A 15,526-nucleotide genomic window follows, 5' to 3' on the forward strand; every position below is an offset into this window, starting at 1 on the left:
ACTATCGGAAAATTCAATGTTTCCAGCTTCCATACATTTGGTAAAGTTACATAATATTAAAAACTACACAAGATATCGCAAAACTAGTTACTGATCCTAAAAGTGCTTCACAAGCTCTATCCAACGGTATCAACAATATCTTACAGAATAAATTGTATCTATCCAAAAATGTAATGTTTCCATCTTCCATACATTTAGTAGGTACTATCACAGTCATGGCACTCATCTCTTGATAATTTATAGCAAGTAAAGCCTAAAACTAATGTTTTTCACCAATAATTTTAAATAAGATGCAAGTTACGAGTTTATTTAACCGACTTTTTAAGTTTATTATTTAACAAAAAATAAATTACACTTCTAATATTGTGTGGTTGGCATACATTTAGTATGGAAGCTGGAAACATTGAATTTTCGGATAGTTCCAGTTTATTGTGTAACCTATTACTGGTACCGTTTGAAAGAGCTCGTGAAGCACTTTCAGGATCAGTAACCAGTTTTTCAATATCTTGTATAGTTTAGAAATAATCGAGTGAGATCACTTATCGTTTCCACCCTGTATGGTTTCCAACATGGCAAAAATCGGAACCAGCGATTCGGTATTGACGGTGGCGCCCCACTGTCACTGTCATGCATAGCACAGTTCAGTATTTTGGAACTATACTATCAAAACTGGGTTTATAAAACTGTCAAAACGAGATTCCTATAGATTTTGTATGGCAATACTAGCCAGTGACGTCACTATTTTGTCAACTCTACTACAACTACTTTTTTTTACAATTATAATGCAACAAAAAATTTTAATTTACAGGTAATTTAAAATTAATATTTTTTTAAGATCAGAATGAAGTGTCTTTTTATAAAAGTTTTGCTTTAGAATTATTGGGAAGTGGTGGCAAATACCCAATTGTCATGTGACGTTCAAATAAAACCTGTCATCTTGACAGCTCGGAGCTGTCAATTGGGTTTTAAATTGCCGCACTTTCTCAGTGCACCGGTTTCCAGGTCTCCAATTATTTTTATGTTTAACTTAGTGGTAATTATCAACAATATTTTATTTACCTGTCTCGCAGTCAGGCGGCTCATCTTTATTGTTCCACCGTATATCTGTGAGGCCTTTGATGCGCAGCTCCTCGGCCGTCTTGAGAAGGCTCGCCAACTGTGACTGAAACAACATAGATTTAAATTTATTACAAGCTCTTTTGATTATTATCATTATTATCATTTCAGCCTCAGGACGGTCATCCCTGAACATAGGCCTCCCCCAATGAACACATCGCCCGGTTGATAGCGGTCTGCATCCAGCACCTTCCTGTTACCTTTGTGAGGTCGTCGGTCCACCTTGAAGGTGGATGTCCTACCTACGCTGCGTTTAGCGGTACGTGGCCACCACTCCAGAACTTTTCTACCTCAACGGCCATCATCTCTACGAGCTATGTGCCCCGCCCACTGCCACTTGTTTTTAGCGAGTCTGCGGGCTATGTCAGTCACTCTGGTTCTCCTACGGATCTCCTCATTTCTGATTCGATCACGCAGGGAAACTCCGAGCATAGCACGCTCCATCGCTCTTTGGGTGACCTTGAGCCTTCTTATGAGGCCCATAGTAAGCGACCACGTCTCAGATCCGTACCTATACCATCACTGGCAACACGCACTGGTCGAATACTTTTGACTTGAGGCACTGCGGTATTTCGGACGTGAGAATATCGCGAAGCTTTCCGAACGCTGCCCGAGCTTAGTATAGTAGCGCATAAGCACAGAACTATAAACTTTGTTCTCACGACACACGCACTTTACTTGCTTGATGTATTTTGTCATACACATAATAAACTTAATACTTAGTTGTCGACAAGTTAAGGACTATAATCGCCTATCTAAACACTTACATGGTGGACGTTCATCTCTCCCGTATACATGTAATCCAGCAGCGCCCTCAGATGTCTGGGCTCGGCGCCGTCTATGACAAGCACAGAACTGCACCTTATGCTCACTTTACACTGCCCTTATTTGCTTGATTTTTTGTCTATGATAAGCACAGAAGTATGTTCTTTATTCCCAACGCATTAAGGACTATTATAAACACTTACATGGTGGACGTTCATCTCTCCAGTATACATGTAATCCAGCAGCGCCCTCAGATGTCTTGGCTCGGCGCCGTCTTTGACCAGCACAGAACTGTGTACTTTATTTCCAACGCATTAAGAACTATACAATAGGCACAGTTCACTTATTTAAACACTTACATGATGCACGTTCATCTCTCCAGTATACATGTAATCCAGCAGCGCCCTCAGATGTCTGGGCTCGGCGCCGTCTATGACCAGCACAGGCTCGCCCTGCGCTTCGTGGGCGCCCAGCAAAGCGCCCAGGAGCTCCGAGCATGCTGCTAACACAACCCTGCAATGATAACAAATAAATATATAACTCAAAGGTGACTGACTGACTGACTGACATAGTGATCTATCAACGCACAGCCCAAACCACTGGACGGATCGGGCTGAAATGGCAATGCCAGATTTTGTATGGAAGGTGGCGTCTTTTTGCTAAATCAAGTGGCAGTGCGCGGGGCACATAGCTCGCTGAGCTGATGGCAGATGGGGCAGACACTAGGTGGACCGACGATCTGGTGAAGGTCGCGGGAGGTGCCTGGATGCGGGAAGCGCAGGACATGCTTTTGTCCAGCAGTGGACGTCATATGGCTGAAACGAACAAATACGAACGAATAACAGTGTGGTTCCGGCAGAGTAGTATAAGACTTCATAAAGTAGGAAGGCACTGGATGCAGGTTGCTACCAACCGGTCATTATGGAAATCATTGAGGTCTATGTTCAGCAGTGGACGTCCTGTGGCTGATATGATAATGATGTTGATGAGTATAGGATTACCCCTTCTCGTGGATGTTGTAAAAGGCGACTAAAGGTCATGGCACATTTATCAACCCGGAAAGGGATCGTAACCGTATCAACTCGAGACGGTCAGTCTTCTTTGTATGAAACTCCATACTGCAATTCACACTTATCCGCACCGTAACGTAAACGCCTTGCTTCGCGATTGGCAGCGCGCGAAAAAACCATGCACATTCCCATTATGATGATTAGATGAAATGTTGAACGAGAATAAAATTATAAGACGGGACCCGATTACAACCGCGCCCGCTGCGGGCGTAAACCGCGTCGTGAGTTCTGGCATTAGTTTTTACATAAGTATCCGCATTCTACAGAAGCTGCGGGCCCGCAACCGCCGCGGGCGCGGGTGAAAATCGCGCCATGAGTTCTTTTCTTAGCCTATAAAACAAGGCCATTCCATCGAATACCTACACGGCCCCACCAATGGTTATGTACTTCCAAATGATATGCGTGCGTACCTATACTTGCCAAAAACAGGCGGGGGTTAGCGCGCGCGCCGCCATTGGCCAAAAAGTGAACGGTGTAAAAGTTTACGTCAAAAATTGGAGGGCGTGTCATCATGTTTCACGCCTTGGTTTTCTTGGAAGAGGCTGACCGTGATCTTGTGGGAAGCTGGTCAGAGACATCAGACACGTGTAGAGTGAGGGTTGCTACCAGTGTTGCCAGACGCCCCGATTTTGGCGGGACGTCCTGATTTTTTAATCAAAATTAACAGTCCCGCTTTTCGGGGATAACTCGAAAACGAAACTAAACTATCTAACGATAGGATTTAAAACATTATATTTTAATTAAAATACATTTTCCATGGCTGCTTTTGCTATCTATTGACGCGTAAACGTAAATTGAATTCAAATAAAAAGATAAATATTTAAAAACCTCCGACTCAAAAAGTTCCAAAATCCCAACTTGGTAAAAAAAACTGGCATCGCTGGTTGCTACAGACTATTTCTTAAGCATTTATTTATTGTAACGTTGTTACGAATGTTATATCAGGCAAAAGCTCAGTTTCCAAAGTATTTTTATGGTCCTTTGCAAGGAGGCAACGAAAAGATTTGTAACACAATTTTTTACTCTTTTTTTGGATTGATTAGGAGGCCGAGATGAAGTCCCTGCACGTGGCCCTTGGTCTCTTTTTGAGGTTCCTTCCTATATCCTATTGATCCTACATCCTAGTGATAGGACCATATAGACCTCTCTTCGTATACATAGTTTTTGATTTCGCAATATTATTTCGTTCTTTCTTTTGAGAAATAAACGTTCTTAAACCAACTGATATTCTAATGGTGTCATCATCATCATCATCATCTCAGCCATAGGATGTCCACTGCTGAACATAGACCTCCCCCAATGCTTTCCATGCTGCCCGGTTGGTAGCGGCCTGCGTCCAGCGCGAGTGCCTTCCTGCTACCTTTATAATGTCGTCGGTCTACCTTGTGGTGTAAACTAATGGTGTATTCATAATACCTACTGCTAACCCTTCACATAAAACCGCATTTTTATCGCTAAAATCGTTTTATAGATAAATGGAATATACAATAATGTATCTTCTTAAACTACTAATCAGCCAATTAAAAAATAAATAAACATCCAATTATAAAAATCAAATTCTTCGCACATTTTGACTTAAAAGTTGTTAAGACTTGTGATGAAATTCACAACTACACTACACACAACAAAAATAATGATTAATTATAATTAAAATTATAAACAAACGATTTCATTATTTGCACTAAAATTGCTCGGGAAAGTAGATATGTAATTAGAAATAAAAAGAAAACTCAAATGAAAATAAATCAATCCATATCAAGTCAAACATGCTTTGAATGTATATTAATTGTAAGTATTTATTATTTGGAAATGGCGTAAATCGTTTAAAAATGTAAACAACAGTAAGTGGGTCTAATTACGTATTATGTTATCGAAATTTTACGACTAAATTGTCAAAAAATACTTTTTTGTACAACTGCTTTCATTTATTTTGTTCATGTAATAATACCAATAGGCATGACGGCTAATCCTGATATTGTAAGCATTATTTATTTAATACTAGCGATCGCCCGCGACTTCGTACGCGTAAATTCCGCTTTTAAGCCCCTTAGAGGTGGAATTTTGCAAAATCCCGTCTTAGTGAGCACATACGTTCTAAAAGGAAACCCCATGCAAAATTTGAGACTCCTAGCACTTGTAGTTTCTGAGATTTCATGATGAGTGAGTCAGTCAGTCAGTCAGTAAGTGAACTATCGCTTTTATTGTATAAATAGATAATACTAAATAAACATGGGCTTAATTTGACCATTCAAAAATACCCTTAAAACCGTCAAAATCATCAGATCATTCAGTTTCTAGGTACTGCAGCAGCATGACCCTCCCTGGTTTACTAGAAGCTATGAGGATATGAGGTCCTGGTAAGGTTTTCAGATAAAACTCTACTTTTCATTAGGTGACGACCAAGAGATCCCCCGCTGTGGTAAAAAAAGTACAAATGCTTTTTTGTCGAATACGAATAATTTCTCTTGGCAGTGCCGGATTAGCCACGTAGCAAGAGTAGCAAATGCTACGGGCCCCGCGAATTTGGGGGCCCCGCGCTCCAACGCCTGTCTGACCGAAATAAAAAAAATATTAATTTAGATAGGAGCGTAAAATATCTTGCATGCCTTAAACGCGAAGCGCTTAGGCTATGCTTTACTTTCACTTGAAAATATAAAACTCTATTTCATCACGTTAAATCATAAAAATAAGTAGGTAGGTATTTTACGAACTTTTTAACGTGAATGTTCTAATGTTTAATTATAATCGATAAAACTCATTTATTTCTGTGAATAGGCTTAAAAAAAGCACTTTTACACGTCCCAGTATTAACCCTACCACTGCTTCAGGACAATAAATGGGCCAGTGCTGAGAAGAAGCAGCGCAAGAAACTCAGTCACTATTGTCTGCCTCTTTTTCAAAGGTTTACAGGCTTTAAAATGTACAAAGTTAACTATAAATATTTATGCGAGCTAGGCAGTAACGCATCCCAAACATTTTTATCTTTTAAATAATCATCGACTTTATAGTAGCCCTTTTTCATTAAGGTACTTTTAATATGTGCTTTGAATTTATGAATGGTGAATGGGTAGTTCTACAACAGTTTGTGGTAATTTATTAAAGAATTTAATACATTTTCCCATAAATGAATTACCAATCTTATGCAGTCTGAATAGGCCAGTAGAATTAAACACAAAAATGAATTAAATCGGAAATAATTCCTACAAAAGATTTTATTGCTTTAATGGCTTCATTGGTTGCCCATAAAGACTCTCCTCTCCTGCGGGTGACGAGCTATTGGACATAGAGAGGGTTATTAATTATACGTACATTTTCTACTTTGTCGAAGATAAGCACGAGAACGGTTTGTCCAAAACATATGAATTTGGTCTTATTCAATGCAGAATTAAGTGCCCTTTAACCGTCCTGAAGACCACTTTTCGATACGGTAAGTCCTTTACGCGGTATAACCGGAAAACCGAAAAAACGCCCCTTTCGGAGGCCCCCACCACTTAAGCACAACTTATTATTATTTATTATTATAATCATCTTACTTTGTTGAATATACTCGTAGAGCATGATTTCCTTAAAGAAGTTGATATTGAAAGTGTTATCTCTAAATTTGCCCACATTAAATCAAGAAAAGTTCATTTGTAGATAACAGTTTTGTTTCATTTAATACCCTAAACTTGAGAACCTAAAGCAAACCAAGGGCCCCTTGATAGAAATTTGCTACAGGCCCCGCGCTGGCTTAATCCGGCACTGTCTCTTGGCAGTCTAGCTGCAGACAGAAGTTGCAGCGGTGGGAACGAGAGGTGGGAATAGTCCCGAGTGCCATGAGTTTACCTAGATGTGCCCGCTAGCGACTGCGCAAAAAAAATGTCATTAAATGTATGACATATTGTATAGCGCCCCTAGCAGCTACTTTCAAGAACTAAAATCTTCATAGATTTTCTTTGATGCACTCGCTATGGAAGGCACACCTCAAAATCTCATGGTTAGCACACCGTATAGTAATGTAACTTGCGTCTCACCTGTGTGCCCTGAGAGACACCCCTCGTATGTGGTGGGGGTCCACCGTGTCTTTATTGGGGACCTGCGTCGCGAAGCTCGGTGAACAGTACAGTGTCACGTCGCAGAACCGCTCTGGAAAATACATAGAAATTACTTTAGACTTGGGAAAATTCGCAAACAAAATACATGGACTATTCAAAGTCAAAGATTTTATTCAGTAGGTACTTAGGCCCTTTCCAGGGCGCTCATGCCTTCCAAATATAGATTGCCCTACCACCAATTCGGGACAAAATATGGGCAAGAAGTAGCGTAAACCTTGTATAGTGGTGAACCCTGTCGTAACACAAGCATATTTATTTAGCTTGCCACAAGGGGTTAATGGGACTATTCGTTATTTTAAAAAAGTTCTGCCTAAAGCCCGGTTTTCACCACGGCGGAGCAGAGCGGAGAAGTGTTTTGAAAAACCAATCAGATTGCATTATTTCCACTCCTCTACGCTGTGCACAGCTGCGGTCCTCGACAAGTCACCGCCGCTGTCAAGTTCTATAGAAAAATTTCACGGCCCAAAACTTCTCCGCTGCGCTACGCCTTGGTGAAAACCGGGCCCTAAGCCGTGTGGTTCTATCAGAGTAGAGGACTCCCCCACTCTTCATGTCGTAAGGGGTGACTAAGGAAAAAATATGCGAAAATAAATGAAATTACTGGATCGTTTATAGAGTTGTAATTTTAAAGCGAAAAAGAAGCTATTCGTAAATTTTTTCGTCAACACGTTGTAGACTCAATTGAATGTATGAAAAACACAAATGACCGAAGAATGAACAAAGTTAGCTCTCCTTTATTTAGAACTCCACTATCTTAGTAATATAATAACATTTTGAACATTTACGTTCTCGTTTCCTGTATACAAAGAAACAACGTGAGTATTAAAATAGATTCGGGCATGACTCAACCAAAAATATTTCGAGAATTTTTGAGTGAACGACTTCTAAGAAACCAGTTTTATTTTGATTTGACCTATCTGAGAAAAAATACACTGGGACGCTGGGAGTACCCCGATAAAAACAGTTTATTATTAACAAAAGGGTTCCGTAGCCAAATGGAAAAAAACGGAACCCTTAAATTCGTCCGTTTCAGCTCATAATGACAACTTCTCAAAATGACAACCAGGATGCAAAATGTCCACTTCTCGAAATTACAACTTCTTAAAATGTCAACTTCGCTAAAAGACAACTTCTCATATTGTCTATTTCTCACAATGACAAATTCGCATTTGGTCAACTTCGCATTTAATGACAACTCTAGAAGAACTAGAACTCTAGAAATAATAAAAATAAAATATCAACAAGTAGTTGACATTATGCGAAGTTGAACAAATGCGAATTAATTGTCATAGTGAGAAATAGACATTATGAGAAGTTGTCTTTTAGCGAAGTTGACATTTCAAGAAGTTGTCATTCCGAGAAGTGGACATTTTGCGTCCTGGTTGTCATTTTGAGAAGTTGTCATTATGAGCTGAAACGGATTCGTCATGTCTGTCTGTCTGGCTGGAGAGGTATCAAATACTCAGGTCTATAGTACCTTTAAGCTGTAACAAAATCACAGTTTGTATACCTACAGGTTTGTTCGGAACCCTCGGTGCGCGAGTCCGACTCGCACTTGGCGGGTTTTTTAGTTTTTGCTCTACAAGTCGCAAACTATACGTTTTTCGGAACACTTACGAGTAGGCCCAGAACAGACGGTGAAACGCAACTGCAACGAAACTGCAACTGCTAGTTACTTTTGAGTTGTATCTAAGTTTCTGCCATAGCGTCCGTTGAGAGACAACACATGACGCGACCAGTTTGAAACTTTCAGTTTCAGTTTCATTCATAAGAATCATCAGAAAGTTGCAGTTTCGTTGCAGTTGCGTTTCACCGTCTGTTCTGGGCCTTATTCAGCATGTTTTAAGTTAATTAAAATAACAATTTAAGCCCAACAGCAGTTTCATAAACCCTATAGAGATATCTATCTATCTATGGCCCTTTAAATTTCTAAACTAGCGGTGCCCGCGACTTACACGAGAAAATAGTTTGAATAATATTCCCGTTTTTGCAACATTTTTCTTTACTGCTCCGCGCCCCTGGCTGTAAGTTAATATCCCAAAGCCTTCTTCGATAAACAAAAATATTTTTTAAATCAGACCTAGTTTAGTTAGTTGTAGATTTTTTCGATGTTTGTCAACTCAAATAAAAATTTTGGTCACGCGTTTTAAATGTTAATAATCTTGTCTTTGTGTGGCCAACTCGTATTATCATGAGTTCAAAGTCCAGTGTGGTCAAAAAACCGATTGGCCTCTAAATCCAAAAGACAAGTAGGTTTTTTGTTCAAAACTTTCCGTCAGTGGCTAGGTTAGTGTCGTATGATACCATGGAGGTACCAAATAAGTGGAGAGGCCCTATTGATTTATACAAAAATTGCACGAATATCAAATTGACACATTAATAAAAACATTTGAATGTTCTGATTAATTTCGTCACGGGTCCAATGACAGTTTAACTTTCCCTCGGGACAAACTTGACCTCCACTGGTTGGGTTTTTATTGGCGATCAAGCTTTAGATCCTGGCTACACAGGGGTTGCAGCAGTGGGAAAGAAACGTCTGTATCTTTTTCTAAGTTACCCATGGTGAGGTATGAAAAAAAAGATAATGTTTGGTCAATAGTAGGTAATACTCATTCTGGCAACATTCTCATGTGACGTCACCAACTATCTGACGCGTACCTACTCGGTACTTATACGATTTGGGAAAAGAACATGGCCACAATATAGGCAATCAGCTGACAAATGATTGTTTATGTGTGTATTTGTCAGCTGATTGCTTACATTGCAGCCATGTTCCTTTCCCAAATCGTGTATGTACCGAGCACGTTTATTTTATATGCCCGGTCCATAGCATACACGTCAATGTAAATTTGAATCAATTTAATGTGGTGACGTCATTTTGAATCGCGCAATCAAAACATTGGTTTGCGTAATACTCGTACTGGCAATACAATTAAAAATAAAAGTTATTTTTCTTAATGGCTTTTTCGCCTCTGGCCAGTGGCAAGTAAAACTTTTTAGTAAGCTTCTTTCTTTAAACGAACTTTTTTTTATTGCGTCTTATCGAATAAAAAACTCTAGGCTGAGTTGAGTTGCACCATCTTTCTTTAACGGTAACTACAAAGATAACCGGTGTTTTTTGTATGGAAACTCCATATTTGACTAACTCCATTAAATGATTTGATTTTGGCTATAGTTAAAGTAAGGCTGATTATTAACAAGCCTACCACAAGCCAAGTAAAAAATTTTGCCCCCACTGGGATTAGAACCCGAGACGATCTATGGTCCTATATGATCTTACCACTACAATACACAGGCACAGGCGGTTATATTCGGATTTATAATAATTACGTTAAAAGTCCAAAGTACAAAAATAGTAAAAAAATTTGCAACCAGTGGTAAAAATATTTCAACAATACAAAATATAAAATAAAACCAAAAGTTACCAATCGCATAGCAACTACTCTAGTAAATAATTAAAGTAAATTATTCAAATGTATCCAAAAATAAATACGAGTATAGAAACACATGGTTATGTTAATTAATTCTCTAATGTAGCAACGAAACTAAAAATATAAATACTTGACAGATATCTTTTTTCAATGTAGATGCGTTTTTTTTATAATGCAACAATATTATTATCATACAGATGCAACTAAGGCTACTTTAACCGTAACTATAACAGTATTTTAGAAAATAATGCTGTATGGAAAATTTAAAACCTTAACAATTTTTCATTACTTTTTCAAATCTAAATGTCACAAAATCTTGCTCTAAACTACTGGTTGAAAAATTTTTGTGTTAGATAGCCCATTTATCGAGGAAGGCTTTTGTTAGGCTATAAAACATCACCCTAAAGACAAGAGGGGCGGAGCAGTAAACAAAAATGTTGCAATAACGGGAAATATTATTCACTATTTTCACGCGTACGAAGTCGCGGGCAAAGCAATAATTGTATTGGTCAATGGTAAAGACATGCAAACTTTCTCAAAATTATAAATATTTCATCATTGATGTATAAATAGAATAAAATGTATGCGACGCTCTTAAATAAATTACAATAAATTAATTGAATGTATCTAAAAATACATTTCAAAATCGAGACACGTGTGCTATGTTAAGTCATATTTCGGTAAACATAAAAATAGAAGAATATTTGTCTTTTATTTAACTTCTAAGTGTCTACTACCATGTTTATAATGAGAGGTATCTATGCACTCTCTGTTTTATTAGATTATGCACCAAAATATTCATTATAATATTTATAAGTGCGTCATATTTTAAAGACTGTAAAACCTTGAAAAAGAGGCTGACAATAGTAACTAAGTTTCTTGCGCTGCTTCTTCTCAGCACTGATTGACGGCCCATTAATTATTGTCCCGAAGCAGTGGTATGGTTCTAGGACGTGTAAAAGTGCTTTTTAAAAGCCTACTTGCAAAAATAAAATTAGTTTTATTTATCATCTCACTGAAAATTCAAATGGAGTATTTGGCCTAGACTCCCTAAACTTGGCTAGACAGGTTGGGGAGGCATGTTCGCATATTAATCTCCCTTAGTCATCTCTTACAACATCCACAGCAATATGGGGTCCTAACCTGTGTCGAAACCATGGAATTTTTTTAATTTTAAAACCACGACACCAAAAAGTACATTTTTGAGACGATATTTTATAAAATAACATAATATACCTATCGTGCCACTTCGCGTGCCATGAAAAAGAAAACGAATCACGGGACAATTTTAAAACCAACTACAGTAAAAGGTTTTTCATAAAATAACAAATAAAAATAACGCGTCGCGTGCTATGAACAAGAAAAAAAATACAATATTTGTCAATTCCCGGACAGGACATCAAATGCGCGTGCGACCACAGCAATTAATTTGTGAGCATATCGTAAAACAATTACAAAAATAAACACGACATTTCAAAATCGAGTGTATTACTTTATCATATTACATCGGCCGCGTGTCGTTAATAGTGAAAAATATAAATAAAAAAGTAAGTTGTTATCCATTCCTGCAACAACATTTGGCATTTTATTAATAGACAAAGCAATAATGTCGATTCGAAAGCGATTAAAGAGTAACTAGCGCCGAGTTTTTTTCAAAAGAAAAGTGCAAAAATTAAATACTTCGTCATCAGGTCATAATAGTCTCCATTGGAGGAACAAATGGAGGATTTGGCCAACAGTTATGTCTTTTAGTACACTTAAGGCTGAGTTAGACCACCTTATTTTACCGTCACATTAACAATAACCGGTGCTTTTTATTTGGAGTTGACGGATTTTTGACGTTTGTCAAAGTTAAAGTAAGACGGTGAAACTCAGCCTTATTTTATAAAAGCGATTTTACCATTCTTGCCTAAGGTTCGAAGTTCAAAATTGGAATTCGGAATTTGAACTCTTAAAAATGTATTCAAATCGAGTTTAAAATTGGAATTTATTTATACTTCCACCTGAGACGTATTTTTGAAGCGCTAGAATCGATATTCGCATACGAAATCACGCAAATCTTAACCCCGTAAACATTTTTGCAAAATCGTATACGAAATGTAAATTCGAATGCTTCAAAAATACGCCCTGACCACTGACCTCTTTAAAAGGTCGAGTTTATTTTAAGAAGTTGTTTCCAAAAAAGTGTTTTTGTGCGAATTTAAAATGGCATATTAAAAATATTATGCAGCAACCGAAGTTGGCCTTCATGTACTAAGGTCGTTCTTTTGTCTCGTGGTATTATTTTGTTTTTTGACGCTAGTTCATGACCAAAGAGTTAGTAAAAATTGGCAGAACGAGGCCGAAATTCGTATTTTAGACTTTTCTATTCTGTTTTAGGACAACTTAATTTTAACTTACAGTTTATTTTTTAAAAAACACTTTAATGCAGGCTGTTTTTGGTGTACTACTTTTCATCAAAACTCATTTATTTTTGCAAGTAGGCTTTTAAAAAGAACTTTTACACGTCCCAATATTATTGACCCTACCACTGCTTCGGGACAATAAATGGCCGTGCTGAGAAGAAGCATCGCAAGAAAATAAATGTGTCACAGTGTTCAAAAAGTTAAAAATGTGTCACAATCTATTTATGTATTTTCGCTTCAGTAGGCTACTGAATGTTGTGGAAATCTTTGGGGAGATCTTGTCGAGCACTGGACATAATAATATTGGGTTGAAACAAACGAACGAACGACTGTCTGGTGTCTGTCTGTCTAGTATATTAAACAAAGAGTATTTTTATTACTTAAAGCCGAACGTCCACCACCGGCTAAACTAAATGAAAACTAAACTCAGTGAACTAATCTAAGCTAAACTAGAACTAAGTTGTCCGTCCACCAATAAATAAGCTAAAACTAAGGTAGTGATGGTCAGTTTAGTTACTCGCAGAACTGACAGACGATGGGGCAGCAAGGTTCTGGAATGGAGGCCGCGTACCGGAAAACGCAGCGCGGGACGTCCACCTGTAAAGGTAGCAGGGAAGCGCTGGACGCAGGCCGCTACCAATCAATCAACATAAAAAACATTGGGAGGCCTATATTCAGCAGTGGACGTTCTATGGCTGAAATGATGATGATGAATAATTACTCGTGCTGAGCTAAACTGCTTGTATTACGACGAGTAGGTTCACCACAATAGTCAAGAGGCACCGCCACAGCGGCAATACAGTGAAACCGCGTTCCTCGATCTGGATTCGGAGAGTCTGTCACTGACACCACTTGCACTGGGCTATTTGCTATATTTTTTTTTAAAGAAGAAAAAAAATACTAACCTTTTTCTAGCAGCTGTGCGAACATATTCTGTACATTCGAATGATGGTGTTTCCACCTTAAACAATACTGTTGGGGCAGCATCTTCATTTGTGTGCTTTTGTGTTCGCGCTCGCGTCAGTCTAATCTCGCTCTGTTCGCTTCGCTCGCGTTCGCGTGTGCTCGCCTGCGTTCGCGCTCGTTCTTCAAGCCTCTTATGTCTTTTATTTTAGGTACATTTGCTTTGGAATGTCGTACTTCGGTGGTTTGTTTCTTTTTTTACCTGCAACAAAGGAATTAAATGTTAAAAAGTATTTCGTATTTGTAATTTATTTTATGGAGAATATAGACAAAACAAAATAGAATAAAAACGCGTTCTAAAAATTCGTTCAAAAGCTGAGCTGTCAAAATGAGAATTTTCTCTTAGGGTGAGTTGCACCACCTAACTTTGACCGTTATTTTAACGATAACCGGTGGTTTTTGTATGGATTTTGACAGATTTTTGACGTTTGTCAAAGTTAAAGTAAGATGGTGCAACCCATAGCCTTAGTGATTTTATGTGGCAATTTATCATTATGTTGTAATATTGTGGTTCGTTCGTTCGTTTAAGCCAAATGACGTCCACTGCTGGACAAAGGCCTCCCCAAGGTTTTCCACAATGAACGGTCCTCATTTTTATTTATGGGTATTTGACTCCATTCACCAATAATTGTTAACACAACTTTTTAAAAACGCTCTTCATCCTGATTTTAAAAACTAAATAAATTGTAAATGAAGATTTTGGTCGCTTTCTAGATAACAAGTTAGGTTGGTTGAGTTGTACCATCTTACTTTAAATTTAACAAATGTCAAAAATGTGACAAACTAATAATAGTAATAGTTACCGTTAAAGTTAGGTGGTGCAACTCAGCCTTAGTCATTTGAGTTGTCAAAATAGTGACGTCATCAGCTTGTATTGCCCTACAAAATCTATGGGAGTCTCGTTTTGACAGTTCATAAAAAAGTACGTCAACGATTAGTAGTGTCAAATACCATAAAATCTTTTTCTGTCACAAAACTTTGGAGAAAATCATAGCGCACGTACTATCGGCAACAGTGTTAACTACCCATTGAAAGTCATGTCATCTCGTTCTATCGCAAAGAATCGCCATTTGATTAGAGCGAGAGCAAAAACGGAAATGGATAGTAAACAGTGTGGGCGTGTGTACGTAAAATAAACAAACCGAACATTAATATTGTATGTAATGTAAATGTAAGAAAGTACAAAACATTAGCGAGCTTACAACAACAAAATTCAAGTGTATTATTTTCGATAATTGGAAAACAACCCATTTTCTATTGGCGCGACAGTTCTTATAAAGATTCAAACATTTTTTCATTAAAATGTCGTACTCATTTAAGAATACAATTAACAAAACTAACAAAAAGTCAATTTGAAATCTAAATATTTCCTTAACTGTTAATTATACAGATTACCTAATTAAAAACATAACATCGCCGATAATTAAACACTGATATTGATTACAATTAATCAAATTAAAAATAAAAACACGATGACAGCTGCTTTTCAACACCTTTCAGATTTCTTCATACGAGCAATATTTTAGACGTGTACTCTCTTTTGTCCGATTTTTATTTCGAAGTAAAAATACATTTGTGCTGGCTGTCACTTTCTACGATCCTATTGGCAAAGCGTGATTTTGGATTGCGGTTATTAAAGAATGATTTATGGACGTATTCCTTCGCTTTTTTTAATGAAAAGA

General features: G+C 37.8%; 1 protein-coding gene across 1 annotated transcript in view; it reads right to left on the bottom strand.

Moving 5' to 3' along the window:
• Positions 1 to 15,526, bottom strand: part of LOC135085914 (uncharacterized) — a 47,145-nt gene that overhangs the window by 12,363 nt on the left and 19,256 nt on the right. The window contains exons 3-7 of the mRNA XM_063980697.1: positions 13,787 to 14,046; positions 6,965 to 7,076; positions 2,241 to 2,394; positions 1,884 to 1,994; positions 1,060 to 1,162 (exon numbers count right to left, since the gene is read on the bottom strand). Of these exons, the coding sequence (XP_063836767.1) occupies positions 1,060 to 1,162; positions 1,884 to 1,994; positions 2,241 to 2,394; positions 6,965 to 7,076; positions 13,787 to 13,874 (568 nt within the window). The 5' untranslated portion in view covers positions 13,875 to 14,046. The remainder of the gene's footprint in view (positions 1 to 1,059; positions 1,163 to 1,883; positions 1,995 to 2,240; positions 2,395 to 6,964; positions 7,077 to 13,786; positions 14,047 to 15,526) is intronic.

This window comes from Ostrinia nubilalis, chromosome 30, assembly GCF_963855985.1.
Source record: "Ostrinia nubilalis chromosome 30, ilOstNubi1.1, whole genome shotgun sequence".
NCBI classification, from domain to species: Eukaryota; Metazoa; Arthropoda; class Insecta; order Lepidoptera; family Crambidae; genus Ostrinia; species Ostrinia nubilalis.